Source organism: Sardina pilchardus, chromosome 15 (assembly GCF_963854185.1).
Source record: "Sardina pilchardus chromosome 15, fSarPil1.1, whole genome shotgun sequence".
Taxonomy (NCBI): Eukaryota; Metazoa; Chordata; class Actinopteri; order Clupeiformes; family Clupeidae; genus Sardina; species Sardina pilchardus.
In genome coordinates, this window is record NC_085008.1 from 9227789 (window position 1) to 9244613 (window position 16825).

Sequence of the window (16825 nt, forward strand, 5' to 3'; positions counted from 1 at the left end):
GCTCGTCACTCAACATGACTTAAATCTGTGAAATAATTAAGTTAAATCAGTATATTAATTATATAGCTATATAGTTATAGTTATGACTCCCACCGACCTCATTAGTCCAAATGTGCATTTGAATGCAGCAAATATTATTTGATAATTACTTAAATATTGCGAGAATTCTCCTAAAAATTTAACAGCACTTACAAAACATGTCCCTTGACAGGTATATCACATGAAAACGTGAATAATGTTTACAGTTTCTTTCGATTTGATAATGTTTCATTTGTCCTACCCCTGCGTTTAAACTGTCCCTGCCACTCGGGACATTTGAAACAAATGACCACTTCTGTTCAAACTTAAATTACACCACAATCACCATACATATCCTACCAAATTAAACAAGATTTTAAGAGACCACATATGTGAGTTGCTGATCACACAAAAAAAATGTTTATTTTTGTAATGTCGTCTTTGAAAACAACGTTTAACCGAAAATTGTTTCATCCGTCCAGGCGCTCCCCTAGCCTACTTTCAGATGCATGAAAGAATTTAGATGACTATGAATGGAAATGGGATAGGCCTACGTGCAGAAACACTTCAACCTGTTGAGGGGATATGGTCACAAATATGTGATTAAAATACCCTTAGATTTTCCCCACAGAACACTGAAATTATAGATTGTTTGGGTTGAATTCTAGAAGGAGGAAAATGATTCTCTGCTCAACAGGTTTTAAATTGGAAGGGAGGCATTGAAGGGGCACTTCAGACTGTAAGCTGTAGTGTGCTGTGACGCCCATGACAACATTTGATTAAATTGTGTTTTTTGATTATTATTTTATTTGTTTGATTGTTTTTGCTCAGTGATCATGGCAACATCTTTCTGGTGCTTTACTGCTGAACTCAAGTGTAAACTCATGATGTTTACTGATTGCATCACTCCTTTTTATTATTAAAATGGCATGCAACTATAGACTTACATCTGTTCTTGACCTGAAAATACATTAGGCCTACAGAGAGAAACATTTTGGTGACAATTGTTTTGTTTTGTTTTTGAACGTTGTTATAAATAGCCTACTGTGGTAGCCTATCAGTAGACAGCAAAGAGACCCTTGGTTTGTCCTTTGCTGCCACCTATCTGCTGCTGTTGTACCAACCAAGAAGGAAAATGAAGTAACACGCATGGGAAAGTAGGCCTACCCGCAGGGTCTTAAAAGTGTTTTAAAAAAGTCATCTGTAAAGATATCACATGTTGGATAGCCTAGTTGAAAATTTGAGAATTAATTGGCAACAGCATTGTAGCAGTATGTTTTCTTCTAATGTGTGAGTGTTATCAATATTAGGCCTCTCATCTTATGTTATGGTTATGGTTATGGCTATTTGGTAGACACCTTTGTCCAAAGCGTTTTTGCATGTGAAACATGTGTTTCAGAGAATAGCCTACGATACATGAAGTTTGAAAAATGTAGATGGGCAAAAGGTGCGGCAAATTTAGACAACTTCAGAGAACTTCATCATCAGTAGCAAAGCTATGTATGTGAATAAAAGAATGACTCCTTAACTGGCATTTGCCTTTCCAAGACAAAATCCATGATGATTGCTATGCTGTAGTCTTTAAGAAGATTTCAAAATAGCCTCATCTGGAATATGCCTTCTTACAGGGCACAGTTTAACATATAATGTTAACACTGTTTTTCACAACATGGTTACTTGTGAGCTGTTGGTTAAAAAACAAATAAATCAAATCAACTTCGACAACATCAAACAACAAAGGACCGGAGCCTGTGTCACCCTAAAAATGAAATTGATACGTTCCAACATCTCAGGCCTCCCTGTGATTGTTGCTATTTAAATGAATATACTCACACAGACACATTTGAATACGGAAGTAATGCAGGTAGTTCCATTGTCTGAGACACAAGCCTATGCAAAGCTGATGATAATAAAGACATGGCTAGAGACTCCTAACCACCATCACCACTGATGCTTTGTACTCGCCCATGCTAATACTGCCAATTCCTGATGAACCCTGTCAAATAAATGTGTCAAATGATTACATTGGCTCTTTTTGGTTTGTTCTCTTTATTAAACGCAGCAATTCAAGACCTACTCTAAAGTTTACAAGGGTTTGGGCAAGTGATCAGATCAGCACAGCTCAGTCTAGTCTACATGTCACATAAATAAACAAAAACATGAACAAATCTCCCTGAAAATGATTGATACAGGCAGTGGAGAAAGAGAGACAATGAAAGAGGGAGGACACAAAAGAAAGTGTGCAATCAGCACAACTCAATCTGACTTCTAACCAGAATGAAAATAAACTGAAAAACCCTTCAAGAGTTGTTTAAAAGGGCGAATGGAGTGAAATGGAGACAACAAATGAGTCTGAAGGAGGAAATGAAAGAGGGGTGGGATGGGGTATGTGGTCATTCTGTCTGTGATTCATCATAATGACTGGTTTCTTTTTTTGTTTCCTCATGGAGTTGAGTAAAAAAAAAATAAGGAGAAATATAAAATGTCATCTTACAAAGAATAACCATAAAGGATCACAGACCCCTGCACATAACAAACAAGCAGACATTGTTCATTGAGCTCCACTTTTCCTGCATGAAAATTGAAAACACATCAAATAAGCCGTGGCGACGATATTTTTCGTTGATCAAGCACTAGAGCTTGCACTGGTATACACTATAGCCCAGTTACTTGCTAGAGTTACACTTTAATAAGACACTCCTATCCTCTAGCACAGTGGTTCTCATACGGGTACCACTGGTGGTACGCGGACTCTCTGTTGTGGTACTCCAGGAGTCTCCAATATGTTTTTTTTTTTTCATGAAGACAAAATAATCACTTCAAATTATATTATATAAATATATATTACAGTATGTACAATGTGAAATATATTTAAGTTGGCCTACGCTACTGTATTTTAATGCTGCTCATAATGGTGGTACTTGGAGAGTCAATTGTTCTCTGAGGTGGTACTCATTGTGAAAAGTTTGAGAACCACTGTATTATATTATTATGACTGCCGCGCAGCAAAGCTTAGAAAGGAGGTGGTATTCTGTGAATATCTCGAGAAACGTAGGTGCCTATAGGACCTTTTTTGTATGTTGGTCTTAAGGGGCCATGCCAACCCCATCCCATAACCAATAATTTTATGTATTGTTATTTCATTTCATGTAGAAGCAAAAATGAGGTGTTGTAATCCCAGGTATCTCTCACTTGACATGGTCAAAAGAACTATATACTATAAAACTATAAAAACTACTTCTGGACTTTCACATGGGGATATGTTTATGGCCCCTGTAAGGACATTTATTATTATTTATATATTTTTAAATTTATTTCCAATACGTTATTTCCAAAAATGATTTTTCTACCTTTTTACTTTAGCCTGTGTGTAAATGAATGACAACAATAAAAGTTGCAGTAGGAGATGGAAACAAATTGATTTATGATTTATTTTTACGGAGAAAATGTGCAGGAATGAGCCGTGGTCATATTTTGTATTGCTTTGTGGTATCTTAATGGTTGATTTAAGTCTTAGTGGTTAATTTCACAAAATAATTGTTCACACATATTCCACTTTCTTAAAACCATTGTCTAGCCAAGTGCAGTTTTTGAATGTAAAAGTAAAAACAGAAATAGTTTAAATATTTTTTTTATTGATTATATATTTTTATATTTTTGGTATGTATATTTGGTGTATCTGTGTGTGTGTGTGTGTGTGTGTGCGCGTCTGTGTGTTTGAATGTTTTTTTGTATTTGTTGATGTTTTGAAGATATTTCCTCATGTCCTCTACTCCAACTCTCGGATGGCCTTTGTTTCTTCATTCTCCTCCTATTCCTCTTCCTGTGTCTCTCCTCTTCATGTGCTCTCTCCTCTCTCTGTGGTGATGGGGGCCCTGCCTCTCACCCATTCTCTCTCCTCTCTCCTCCTGCTGCGTTTGTCCTCCTTCTCTGTTCTTGTGTTCTGCCCAAACTGGCCCTCTCCTCTCCACGACCAAGCCTCCTTTATTCCAGTGGATTCCCCCGTGGCTCCCATGTGGTCGCTTCTTCTCATCGCTTCTCGTCGTCTCCTCTGTGTGGCGTCCACATGCGTCTGCTCCGTACCATTCCCTCCTCACCGCCATGTTGTACCTGTGTTTGTTTCTGGTTTGTTTTTGGTTGTCCTCTCTCGTCTGTCTTTCTTCCTGCTTTGGACCTTTCCAATGTGCCTGCACCCCCTCTGTTTTATTTTGTCTTTCTACTCCCCTGTTTTGGTGCTCAAACTCATGTTGATGTCCAGCTTTTGTGCCCTGCCTCCGTTTGTTTTCCTCAGTTATGTCATTGTACTGTTGTTTGTTTTTCGATTTTCCGCCTCTACACCCTTGCGTTCTTTTCTTCACCTCTTGATCTTCATTTGTCGTGGGGTTGCGGTCTATGACTAGAGGATTTTGTGGAAAAATCATTAGTTCAGAATATCATGGGTCATTTAATATAATGAGTAACAATGATCAATATGGTGTCATGAAGGCCAGCAACACCTACTGTACATACAGCCCACAAAAAGCCTAAATCTAAACGGAAATTCAGTCACGTGGAAGAATAACTGCTGTTTACTTCTACGATTTCATATTTGAATACTTACCCAAATGGATTTTCAATGTAGTTCCCATGGTCACAGTGCGATTGTATACATTATCCTCCTCCTTTTCTTCTCCGTCCTCCACACACTGTTTCACCTCCTCTTGCGCCTCCTTCAGGCTCATGCCCTGCTTCTCCTTTTCTTCCTCATGTGCCATTGGACCTTTCCAGCATCTCTTTGCATCTCCCCAGTATCCCACAGGACCTGTCTGGCATCCATTTGAATCTCTCCAGCATCCTCTTACTCCCTGTCTTGTACCACACCTTTCTCCTCTTCTGTGTTGGGACTCATGTTGTTGTCCATACCTCATGTGCTGCTTCGGTCTGTTTTCCTCAGTCACCTCATTGTGCACTTGGTGTTTATCGTGTTTGTTTTTGGATTTATCGCCTTGACACCCTTGCATTCTTTTCTTCACCTGTTGCTCTTGATTGATGGTGGTGTTGCTCTCTGTAAGCAGAGGATTTTGTGCAGCAAATATTAGATTGGATATAGTTTTCATATAGTGATAAACCGTTGTCATTGTGGCTTCATTAATAACCAGGCAACACCTACATACACCCCAAGAGAAGTGTCAATCAACAAGACAAAACTTGAGAGATTTTGAGAGTCATGTGAAGCTGGATTGTTAAAAAAAAATGAAAGAGATACATGTACCTTAGTTCTGCTGTCACATGATAATAATTACTCACCCAGAGAGACCTTCAGTGCAGTCTCTACGGCCACAGTCCCATCATCTGTGTCTTCCTTCTCTTTCTCCTCTACCTCTAACACACACTCCTTCACTTCCTCTTGCTCCTTCTGCACCTTCATGTCCTCCTTCTCCTTTGCCTTCTTTTTCTCATCTTCCTTTCCTTTGTTGTCCATCAGCTCCTTTCCATCCTCCACTGTATGTCCTGAAGATGTCTTTTGTTGTCCCCAGCATCTGTTTGGTTCTCTCCAGTATTTCTTTGGATCTCCCCTGTATCTATTGGGATTTTTCCCGTATACATTTGGTCCTCTCCAAACCTCCTTTCTTGTATTTTGACCTTCTCTTCTCCTGTTTTGGTTCTCAAACCCAAGTTGATGTCCATCTTTCATGCTCTGTCCATTTTCCTCTTTTGTCATCATAGGTGGCTTGTACACCTCCGGTTGATTGCGTTTGTTTTTTGACTTCCCACCTCTTCTGTTTTCAATTAGGGTGGCGTTTCTCTCTGTAACTAGACAATTTTGTGCAAAGACATTACTTTGTATTGGTCCACATGCAACGAGACACAATTATCACTGTTTTCAAGTTTCAACTTAGTTAGTTAGTTTAATGTATTCAAGAAACACTTCAGGATTTGGATTGCCACTGTATAATTTTCAGGACGATCCCAGCCATATATATTTATGCCACCTGTTATTATTAATTATGTTTGTTAATACTCACTCAGGGAAACCTCTGGTCTCATCTCCATGGCCACAGTCCCATCAGTTATATCCACCTGCTTCTGTTTTCTCTCCACCATAATCTCCACCTTCTCCTGCTCCTCCTTCACCTTCATGTCCTCTGCTTTCTTTTCTTCCTGCACCTCCGCTAGCTCCTCCTTTTCTTTTATCACTACTTCTTTATCATCCTCCACTCTACTCTCTTTTGTCTCATCTTTGCTCATCATATCCTTCTCTGCGGCCTTCTCCTCCTCCTTCTCTTGATTCCCATTCTGTGCCAAATCTAAATTCAGATAGTAGGACAAGATGATTTGTACCACGTATACTTTTATTCTTTGAGCACATAGTGTATCATATTTACAGCGATGAAACGGCCAACAGACAAAAACCTCTATCAATCCTCCAGTAGGATCATATAAGGTTGGAAAATGAATTATCAATACTTCTGTGCCATAATGCATACTTACCCAATGTGCTTTCCATGTCTACTGTCATCTCAAAACCCCAGTCAACCAAACATTTTGGAAAGTCATGTAAAACTGAAAGGGTATAGCAATGGCTACCTGTTCATTTCTACTGCCTTAATACTCACCCAAAGAGTGTGTGTTCTCATCATCTGCATTTTCCTCAACCTCCTCCTCTACATCCACCATACAGTCCTTCACCTCTTCTTGCACCTCCTGCAACTTCCTGTCCTTTTCCTCCTCTTCTTTCTCCTCAATCTCTTTCTCCTCCATTCCATCTTCTTTCACCCCCTCCTTCTCCAAGACCGCCACATCTGGCTCTTCCTTTTGAACTTCATTACTCTGGATCATATCTGATAATTCGGAAAAGGATGGTAAGATTATTATCATACTGTATTTTGTTTATTACATCATGTGCTATCAGTTACACTCAGCAAGCCAAAAACCTCAATCAACCTGTCAAACCCAAAAGTTTGTCCGAGTACCTTAAACCCAGAAAAATAATGTGAATATTTTTCTATTACTACAGTATCTGTTCAATCTTGCTGTGCTGTGTGTTACTCACCACTGACTTTTTTGGTTGTCACCAAAGCTGTGGCCATGTCAATATCCTCCACATTTTTCTCTTTAATCTCCACCACACATTCTGTCACCTCCTCTTGCCCTTCCTTTCCCTTCACGTTAACTCCTTCCTCTTTCTCTTCAATCAGCTGTTTATCATTCAGCTCTTTTCCTTCTTTGACTTCAATGTCTTTCTCTCTCTCTATCTTGTTCTCTCCCTTCTCCTTGTCCTCCAGTTGTTTATCATTCAGTTTTTTGTCTTCTTCTTTTATTTCAGCATCTTTCTCTTTCTCCATATTGTTCTCCTCCTCCTTCTCCTCCTCATTTTGTTCTTTTTCTTCTTCTTTTACTTCAGTGTCTTTCTCTTCCTCCATCTTGTTCTTCACCTCCTCATCATCCTTTACTTTCCCATCGTTGTACACTCTCTCCTCCTTAACTGTGGCCTCTTCTTGCTTCTCCTCGTGATCCTCATTCTGCAACTCTATGTAGATAATGGGAACAAGATGAGTTTCAGTGAGTGAGTCTATCACATCCTGTCGTTCAGTGAATAGTCATTTAACATTATTCAGACTTAAAATCTTTCAATCAATCAAACATGAGAATTTAGTTGTGTTTTGTTGAGAAAGTTATGCACAACTGCAAATGTATTCAGGTTATTTTATGGCTATTTGTTTGCACCAGGTAAATACATGGCCTTAATCTTAACATTAATACTCACCCAATGAGACTGTTGCCATTGTCCCAGAGGCCACACCATCATCTGTGTTTTCCTGTTTTTTCTCACTCTCCTCTAACTTCACCTCACATTCCTTTATAACACTTTTCTCACGCTTCCCCCCCTTCAGGCTGTCATCCTCTTCATTGATCTTGTTGAAGTCTGTTTCTTCCTCTTCCTCCTTCTCCCCACGTGTCTTGGTCCTCAAGTCTAATTCTTGTTTCCTTCCTGTCTCTTGTGCATCTGTGCAGTCTTTGTCATTCACCTTTTCAACTTCCTCATCCTTTATGTCTTCCTTGTTGTCTTCTCTTTCCTGGTCCTTTCTCCTTTTCTCTTCGGCATCTGTCTTCATCTCCTTCCCTCCTGTCTCTTCCTCTTTAATGTTGTTCATAAACTCCTCCTCCATGCAGTTGTGGGGTTCATCAACTTTTTGGGTTAATACCTGGGCCTCCACCCTCAGCGTTGCCCTCAGACCCTGCTGCTGAGGAATCAGCTCTTCAGATGTCTTCAAGCTCTGCTTTTCGTCATGTGTGTTTTCACTCTCCTGGTCCAAGTCATTTGGTTCCCTCTTCACCAAATCCATCTTCTCTTCTGGCTTCATTCTCCTAAATTGCACTGACCTTCTTGCCCTCTCAGTCTCCACTATCTTCATCCTTCGCATGAGAAGTTTCCTATACTCTCTCTTCATCTTCTTCTCGCTCTTGTGCTTCTTTTGCCCTTTTTCTTCAACTATAGTGATACCAAACAGTTCTAGTTGTTTCTTAAGATCTTCCAGGCTGTATTTTTTAAGCCTCTGCTTTCTGTCTTGTATGGATTCCCATTCAGAGTCAAACCCATACCAAACTGCTTCACACTCCCTGGCAAAGAACCATTGTTCTGCATCATCATCCTCCTGCTGTGCTTTACAGCAGTTAAATATCCAAAGAAATCCCATAGCAATACATCAGCAATCTAAAAACCAACTACACTCTACGGTGTCTCATCTAAAAGGGAACAGAATGTTAAAATCACAACTTGTTATGTTCTATGACATCATGATGTTGCCTTCAATTATGACATAGGCACCAGCAGCACCTACAAATCTTGGTTGCCATGACAACAAATTCAGAACTGAATTTGTCACCCTGTAAAGGCCCCTCTCAATGAAATAATATTAGGCTATAGCACTAATTGACAGATACAGCGATAACTCCAAATTCAAATTCAAATTTATTAGTCACATACAGTAATACAGAGTATCATGTAGTGAAATGCTTCATCCACTGTTTCCATGTCAGTGCAGTGTGTAAATAGATAAGGAAAAAAATAGAAAAAGAAGAAAAGATGAAGAAATGTCTAAAGTGCATGAGGTGTTTACAATATGCTTGTGCTCCTGCTACAGTTCTTGTTCAGTATACGGATAGCTTGGTGATAAAAAACTTGCCCTCAGAAAGCGGTAACACTTCCTAGAGCATAGGGACTTTACTCTCCTGATGTATATTTCATCTAGGTTGGGTAGTGCACTCCTGGTGGTACTTTCAGCTGATTTCACTACACTCTCTTTAGGGCTTTACAGTCTTGCTGAGTGCTGTTTCCATACCAAGCTGTTATGTTCACAGTAATAATACTTTCAATGGTGGCACTGTAAAAGTTCTCAAGTTGAGGTAGCCTAAAGTGTATTTCAGGCGTCTGAGAAGAAATAGACGCTGGCTCGCCTTTCTCACCAGTGAATCCACATGTTTGGTCCAAGTCAGATCTTCAGAAATATGAACACATTTAAAACTCTCTACCCTCTCGAGAATCGTTGATCTGGACTTTCTGCTGATCACGCCTGAAATATACAGTAAACATCTCCATAGGTCTTGATAAGGAGTAGGTTGTTGTCTTGGCATGTCTTGGCTATATTCTCCAATATAATATGCTAAAACATGATTCTGACGCTGTAGTTGTAGCCCTAGTTTAAAAGTTTAAATCTTAAAATGCTTATTGTTTACATGTTAATATCTTACATTTATTCTATTGCTATACTGTAGCTTATCTAAAAATGCTTCAATGCTAATAGTCTAAATGCTACTCCACTGCTGTAAGTCGCTTTGGGCAAATGTGTCTGCCAAATTAATACATGTAAATGTAAATGTAGAATAGGCAGGTGGCTGATTAGGATTTCTTGTCGTCTTTCTCCAGAGTGAAGCTCTTGCGACTCCTAAGCAGAATGAAAAGCTTAGAAAGGAGGTGGTATTCTGTGAATATCTCGAGAAACGTAGGTGCCTATAGGACCTTTTTTGTATGTTGGTCTTAAGGGGCCATGCCAACCCCATCCCATAACCAATCATTTTATGTATTATTATTTCATTTCATGTAAGCAAAAATTAGGTGTTGTAATCCCAGGTATCTCTCACTTGACATGGTCAAAAGAACTATATACTATAAAACTATAAAAACTACTTCTGGACTTTCACATGGGGATATGTTTATGGCCCCTGTAAGGACATTTATTATTATATATTTTTACATTTATTTCCAATACGTTTCCAAAAATATTTTTTATACCTTTTTACTTTAGCCTGTGTGTAAATAATGACAACAATAAAAGTTGCAGTAGGAGATGGAAACAAATTGATTTATGATTTATTTTTACGGAGAAAATGTGCAGGAATGAGCCGTGGTCATATTTTGTATTGCTTTGTGGTATCTTAATGGTTGATTTAAGTCTTAGTGGTTAATTTCACAAAATAATTGTTCACACGTATTCCACTTTCTTAAAACCATTGTGTAGCCAAGTGCAGTTTTTGAATGTAAAAGTAAAAACAGAAATAGTTTAAATATTTTTTTATTGATTATATATTTTTATATTTTTGTTATGTATATTTGGTGTATCTGTGTGTGTGTGTGTGTGTGTGTGTGCGCGCGTCTGTGTGTTTGAATGTTTTTTTTGTATTTGTTGATGTTTTGAAGATATTTCCTCATGTCCTCTACTCCTACTCTCGGATGGCCTTTGTTTCTTCATTCTCCTCCTATTCCTCTTCCTGTGTCTCTCCTCTTCATGTGCTCTCTCCTCTCTCTGTGGTGATGAGGGCCCTGCCTCTCACCCATTCTCTCTCCTCTCTCCTCCTGCTGCGTTTGTCCTCCTTCTCTGTTCTTGTGTTCTGCCCAAACTGGCCCTCTCCTCTCCACGACCAAGCCTCCTTTATTCCAGTGGATTCCCCCGTGGCTCCCATGTGGTCGCTTCTTCTCATCGCTTCTCGCTGTCTCCTCTGTGTGGCGTCCACATGCGTCTGCTGCGTACCATTCCCTCCTCGCCGCCATGTTGTACCTGTGTTTGTTTCTGGTTTGTTTTTGGTTGTCCTCTCTCGTCTGTCTTTCTTCCTGCTGTGGACCTTTCCAATTTGCCTGCACCCCCTCTGTTTTATTTTGTCTTTCTACTCCCCTGTTTTGGTGCTCAAACTCATGTTGATGTCCAGCTTTTGTGCCCTGCCTCCGTTTGTTTTCCTCAGTCATGTCATTGTACTGTTGTTTGTTTTTCGATTTTCCGCCTCTACACCCTCGCGTTCTTTTCTTCACCTCTTGATCTTCATTTGTCGTGGTGTTGCGGTCTATGACTAGAGGATTTTGTGGAAAAATCATTAGTTCAGAATATCATGGGTCATTTAATATAAAGAGTAACAATGATCAATATGGTGTCATGAAGGCCAGCAACACCTACTGTACATACAGCCCACAAAAAGCCTAAATCTAAACCTAAGGACATTCAGTCACGTGGAAGAATAACTGCTGTTTACTTCTACGATTTCATATTTGAATACTTACCCAAATGGATTTTCAATGTAGTTCCCATGGTCACAGTGCGATTGAATACATTTTCCTCCTCCTTTTCTTCTCCGTCCTCCACACACTGTTTCACCTCCTCTTGCGCCTCCTTCAGGCTCATGCCCTGCTTCTCCTTCTCTTCCTCATGTGCCATTGGACCTTTCCAGCATCTCTTTGCATCTCCCCAGCATCCCACAGGACCTGTTTGGCATCCATTTGAATCTCTCCAGCATCCTCTTACTCCCTGTCTTGTACCACGCCTTTCTCCTATTCTATGTTGGGACTCATGTTGTTGTCCATACCTCATGTGCTGCTTCGGTCTGTTTTCCTCAGTCACCTCATTGTGCACTTGGTGTTTATCGTGTTTGTTTTTGGATTTATCGCCTTGACACCCTGGCATTCTTTTCTTCACCTGTTGTTCTTGATTGATGGTGGTGTTGCTCTCTGTAAGCAGAGGATTTTGTGCAGCAAATATTAGATTGGATATAGTTGTCATATAGTGAAAAACCGTTGTCATTGTGGCTTCATTAATAACCAGGCAACACCTACATACATGCCAAGAGAAGTGTCAATCAATAAGACAAAACTTGAGAGATTTTGAGAGCCATGTGAAGCTGGATTGTTAAAAAAAAAATGAAAGAGATACCTTAGTTCTGCTGTCACATGATAATAATACTCACCCAGAGAGACCTTCAGTGTAGTCTCTACGGCCACAGTCCCATCATCTGTGTCTTCCTTCTCTTTCTCCTCTACCTCCAACACACACTCCTTCACTTCCTCTTGCTCCTCTTGCACCTTCATGTCCTCCTTCTCCTTTGCTTTCTTTTTCTCATCTTCCTTTCCTTTGTTGTCCATCAGCTCCTTTCCATCCTCCACTGTATGTCCTGAAGATGTCTTTTGTTGTCCCCAGCATCTGTTTGGTTCTCTCCAGTATTTCTTTGGATCTCCCCTGTATCTATTGGGATTTTTCCCGTATCCATTTGTTCCTCTCCAATACTCTCTGACCTCCTTTCTTGTATTTTGACCTTCTCTTCTCCTGTTTTGGTTCTCAAACCCAAGTTGATGTCCATCTTTCATGCTCTGTCCATTTTCCTCTTTTGTCATCATAGGTGGCTTGTACACCTCCGGTTGATCGTGTTTGTTTTTTGACTTCCCACCTCTTCTATTTTCAATTAGGGTTGCGTTTCTCTCTGTAACTAGACAATTTTGTGCAAAGACATTACTTTGTATTGGTCCACATGCAACGAGACACAATTATCACTGTTTTCAAGTTTCAACTTATAGTTAGTTAGTTTAATATTCAAGGAACACTTCAGGATTTGGATTGCCACTGTATAATTTTCAGGACGATCCCAGCCATATTTATGCCACCTGTTAGTTATGTTTGTTACTCACTCAGGGAAACCTCTGGTCTCATCTCCATGGCCACAGTCCCATCAGTTATATCCACCTGCTTCTGTTTTCTCTCCACCATAATCTCCACCTTCTCCTGCTCCTCCTTCACCTTCATGTCCTCTGCTTTCTTTTCTTCCTGCACCTCCGCTAGCTCCTCCTTTTCTTTAATATCGACCTCTTTATCATCCTCCACTCTTTCTTTTTTCTCATCTTTCCTCATCATATCCTTCTCTGCGGCCTTCTCCTCCTCCTTCTCTTGATTCCCATTCTGTGCCAAATCTAAATTCAGATAGTAGGACAAGATGATTTGTACCACATCACTTTTATTCTTTGAGCACATATACTGTATATACAGTGTATCATATTTACAGCGATGAGACGGCCAACAGACAAAAACCTCTCTCAATCCTCCAGTAGGATCATGTAAGGTTGTAAAATGAATTATCAATACTTCTGTGCCATGCATAATACTTGCTTTCCATGTCCACTGTCATCTCAAAACCCCAGTCAACTAAACATTTTGGAAAGACATGTAAAACTGAAAGGGTATAGCAATGGCTACCTGTTCATTTATACTGTGCCTTAATACTCACCCAAAGAGTGTGTGTTCTCATCTTTCTGTGTCCCATCATCTGCGTTTTCCTCAACCTCCTCCTCTACACCCACCATACAGTCCTTGACCTCTTCTTGCACCTCCTGCAACTTCCTGTCCTTTTCCTCCTCTTCTTTCTCCTCAATCTCTTTCTCCTCCAGCCCATCTTCTTTCACCCTCTCCTTCTCCATGACCGCCAATTCTGGCTCCTCCTTTTGAACTTCATTACTCTGGATCATATCTGATCATTCGGAAAAGGATGGTAAGATTATTATCATATTTTGTTTATTACATCATGTGCTATCAGTTATACACTCAGCAAGCCAAAAACCTCCATCAACCTGTCAAACCCAAGAGTTTGTCCGAGTACCTTAAACCCAGAAAAATAATGTAAATATTTTTCTATAACTATCTGTTCAATCTTGTTGTGCTGTGTGTTAATACTCACCACTGGAGACTGTTTTGGTCACCAAAGCTGTGGCCATGCCAGTATCCTCCACATTTTTCTCTTTAATCTCCACCACACATTCTGTCACCTCCTCTTGCCCTTCCTTTCCCTTCGTGTTAACTCCTTCCTCTTTCTCTTCAATCAGCGGTTCATCATTCAGCTCTTTTCCTTCTTTGACTTCAATGTCTTTCTCTCTCTCTATCTTTTTCTCTCCCTTCTCCTTGTCCTCCAGTTGTTTATCATTCAGTTTTTTGTCTTCTTCTTTTACTTCAGCATCTTTCTCTTTCTCCATATTGTTCTCCTCCTCCTTCTCCTCCTCCTTTTGAAGCTGGTTATCATTTTGTTCTTTTTCTTCTTCTTTTACTTCAGCATCTTTCTCTTTCTCCATATTGTTCTCCTCCTCCTTCTCCTTCTCCTTTTGAATCTGGTTATCATTTTGTTCTTTTTCTTCTTCTTTTACTTCAGTGTCTTTCTCTTCCTCCATCTTGTTCTTCTCCTCCTCATCATCCTTTACTTTCCCATCGTTGTACACTCTCTCCTCCTTAACGGTGGCCTCTTCTTGCTTCTCCTCGTGATCCTCATTCTGCAACTCTATGTAGATAATGGGAACAAGATGAGTTTCAGTGAGTGAGTCTATCACATCCTGTCGTTCAGTGAATAGTCATTTAACATATTCAGACTTAAAATCTTTCAATCAATCAAACTTGAGAATTTTGTTGTGTTTTGTTGAGAAAGTTATGCACAACTGCAAATGTATTCAGGTTATTGTATGGCTATATGTTTGCACCAGGTAAATACATGGCCTTAATCTTAACATTAATACTCACCCAATGAGACTGTTGGCATTGTCCCAGAGGCCACACCATCATCTGTGTTTTCCTGTTTTTTCTCACTCTCCTCTAACTTCACCTCACATTCCTTTATAACACTTTTCTCACGCTTCCCCCCCTTCAGGCTGTCATCCTCTTCATTGATCTTGATGAAGTCTGTTTCTTCCTCTTCCTCCTTCTCCCAGTGTGTCTTGGTCCTCAAGTCTAATTCTTGTTTCCATCCTGTCTCTTCTGTGGAGTCTTTTTCATTCATCTTTCCAACTTCCTCATCCTTTATGTCTTCCTTGTTGTCTTCTCTTTCCTGGTCCTTTCTCCTTTTCTCTTCGGCATCTGTCTTCATCTCCTTCCCTCCTGTCTCTTCCTCTTTAATGTTGTTCATAAACTCCTCCTCCATGCAGTTGTGGGGTTCATCAACTTTTTGGGTTAATACCTGGGCCTCCACCCTCAGCGTTGCCCTCAGACCCTGCTGCTGAGGAGTCAGCCCTGCAGATGTCTTCAAGCTCTGCTTTTCGTCATGTGTGTTTTCACTCTCCTGGTCCAAGTCATTTGGTTCCCTCTTCACCAAATCCATCTTCTCTTCTGGCTTCATTCTACTAAATTGCACTGACCTTCTTGCCCTCTCAGTCTCCACTATCTTCATCCTTCGCATGAGAAGTTTCCTATACTCTCTCTTCATCTTCTTCTCGCTCTTGTGCTTCTTTTGCCCTTTTTCTTCAACTATAGTGATACCAAACAGTTCTAGTTGTTTCTTAAGATCTTCCAGGCTGTATTTTTTAAGCCTCTGCTTTCTGTCTTGTATGGATTCCCATTCAGAGTCAAACCCATACCAAACTGCTTCACACTCCCTGGCAAAGAACCATTGTTCTGCATCATCATCCTCCTGCTGTGCTTTACAGCAGTTAAATATCCAAAGAAATCCCATAGCAATACATCAGCAATCTAAAAACCAACTACACTCTACGGTGTCTCATCTAAAAGGGAACAGAATGTTAAAATCACAACTTGTTATGTTCTATGACATCATGATGTTGCCTTCAATTATGACATAGGCACCAGCAGCACCTACAAATCTTGGTTGCCATGACAACAAATTCAGAACTGAATTTGTCACCCTGTAAAGGCCCCTCTCAATGAAATAATATTAGGCTATAGCACTAATTGACAGATACAGCGATAACTCCAAATTCAAATTCAAATTTATTAGTCACATACAGTAATACAGAGTATCATGTAGTGAAATGCTTCATCCACTGTTTCCATGTCAGTGCAGTGTGTAAATAGATAAGGAAAGAAATAGAAAAAGAAGAAAAGATGAAGAAATGTCTAAAGTGCATGAGGTGTTTACAATATGCTTGTGCTCCTGCTACAGTTCTTGTTCAGTATACGGATAGCTTGGTGATAAAAACTTGCCCTCAGAAAGCGGTAACACTTCCTAGAGCATAGGGACTTTACTCTCCTGATGTATATTTCATCTTGGTTGGGTAGTGCACTCCTGGTGGTACTTTCAGCTGATCTCACTACACTCTCTTTAGGGCTTTACAGTCTTGCTGAGTGCTGTTTCCATACCAAGCTGTTATGTTCACAGTAATAATACTTTCAATGGTGGCACTGTAAAAGTTCTCAAGTAGTTGCTGAGGTAGCCTAAAGTGTATTTCAGGCGTCTGAGGAGAAATAGACGCTGGCTCGCCTTTCTCACCAGTGAATCCACATGTTTGGTCCAAGTCAGATCTTCAGAAATATGAACACAGATATTTAAAACTCTCTACCCTTTCCACCTGAGAATCGTTGATCTGGAGTGGTTAGTAAACTTTCTGCTGATCCCGCCTGAAATATACAGTAGCCTAAACATCTCCGTAGGTCTTGATAAGGAGTAGGTTGTTGTCTTGGCATGTCTTTTGCTCCTGGCTATATTCTCCAATATAATATGCTAAAACATGATTCTGACGCTGTAGTTGTAGCCCTAGTTTAAAAGTTTAAATCTTAAAATGCTTATTGTTTACATGTTAATATCT

General features: G+C 40.0%; 2 protein-coding genes across 2 annotated transcripts; both read right to left on the reverse strand.

The window, feature by feature from the left end:
- Positions 1 to 5296: 5296 nt before the first annotated feature.
- On the reverse strand, positions 5297 to 8696 carry LOC134102397 (golgin subfamily A member 6-like protein 24). The gene is made up of 7 exons (XM_062556488.1): positions 8205 to 8696; positions 7766 to 8075; positions 7434 to 7528; positions 7052 to 7196; positions 6615 to 6839; positions 6024 to 6305; positions 5297 to 5811 (listed from the first exon to the last, which is right to left on the reverse strand). Exons 1-7 carry the CDS (start codon positions 8694 to 8696, stop codon positions 5297 to 5299), a joined length of 2064 nt encoding a protein of 687 aa, XP_062412472.1.
- Positions 8697 to 10744: 2048 nt separating this feature from the next.
- Positions 10745 to 14275, reverse strand: LOC134102398 (golgin subfamily A member 6-like protein 24). Its single transcript, XM_062556489.1, has 5 exons — positions 13984 to 14275; positions 12944 to 13222; positions 12229 to 12423; positions 11549 to 11992; positions 10745 to 11340 (listed from the first exon to the last, which is right to left on the reverse strand). Exons 1-5 carry the CDS (start codon positions 14273 to 14275, stop codon positions 10745 to 10747), a joined length of 1806 nt encoding a protein of 601 aa, XP_062412473.1.
- Positions 14276 to 16825: the final 2550 nt, after the last annotated feature.

Coding starts and splice junctions, on each gene's coding strand:
- LOC134102397 (XM_062556488.1), bottom strand. CDS start 8,696: ATGGGATTTCTTTGGATATTTAACTGCTGTAAAGCACAGCAGGAGGAT. Junction 8,076..8,204: donor CGCTGAGGGTGGAGGCCCAG/GTATTAACCCAA, acceptor AGAAAGGACCAG/GAAAGAGAAGACAACAAGGA. Junction 6,306..6,614: donor TGAGAACACACACTCTTTGG/GTGAGTATTAAG, acceptor ATCTGAATTTAG/ATTTGGCACAGAATGGGAAT.
- LOC134102398 (XM_062556489.1), bottom strand. CDS start 14,275: ATGGAGAAAGAGAAAGATGCTGAAGTAAAAGAAGAAGACAAAAAACTG. Junction 13,223..13,983: donor GACCAAAACAGTCTCCAGTG/GTGAGTATTAAC, acceptor ATCTGAATTTAG/ATTTGGCACAGAATGGGAAT. Junction 11,993..12,228: donor TACACTGAAGGTCTCTCTGG/GTGAGTATTATT, acceptor CTCTGCTTACAG/AGAGCAACACCACCATCAAT.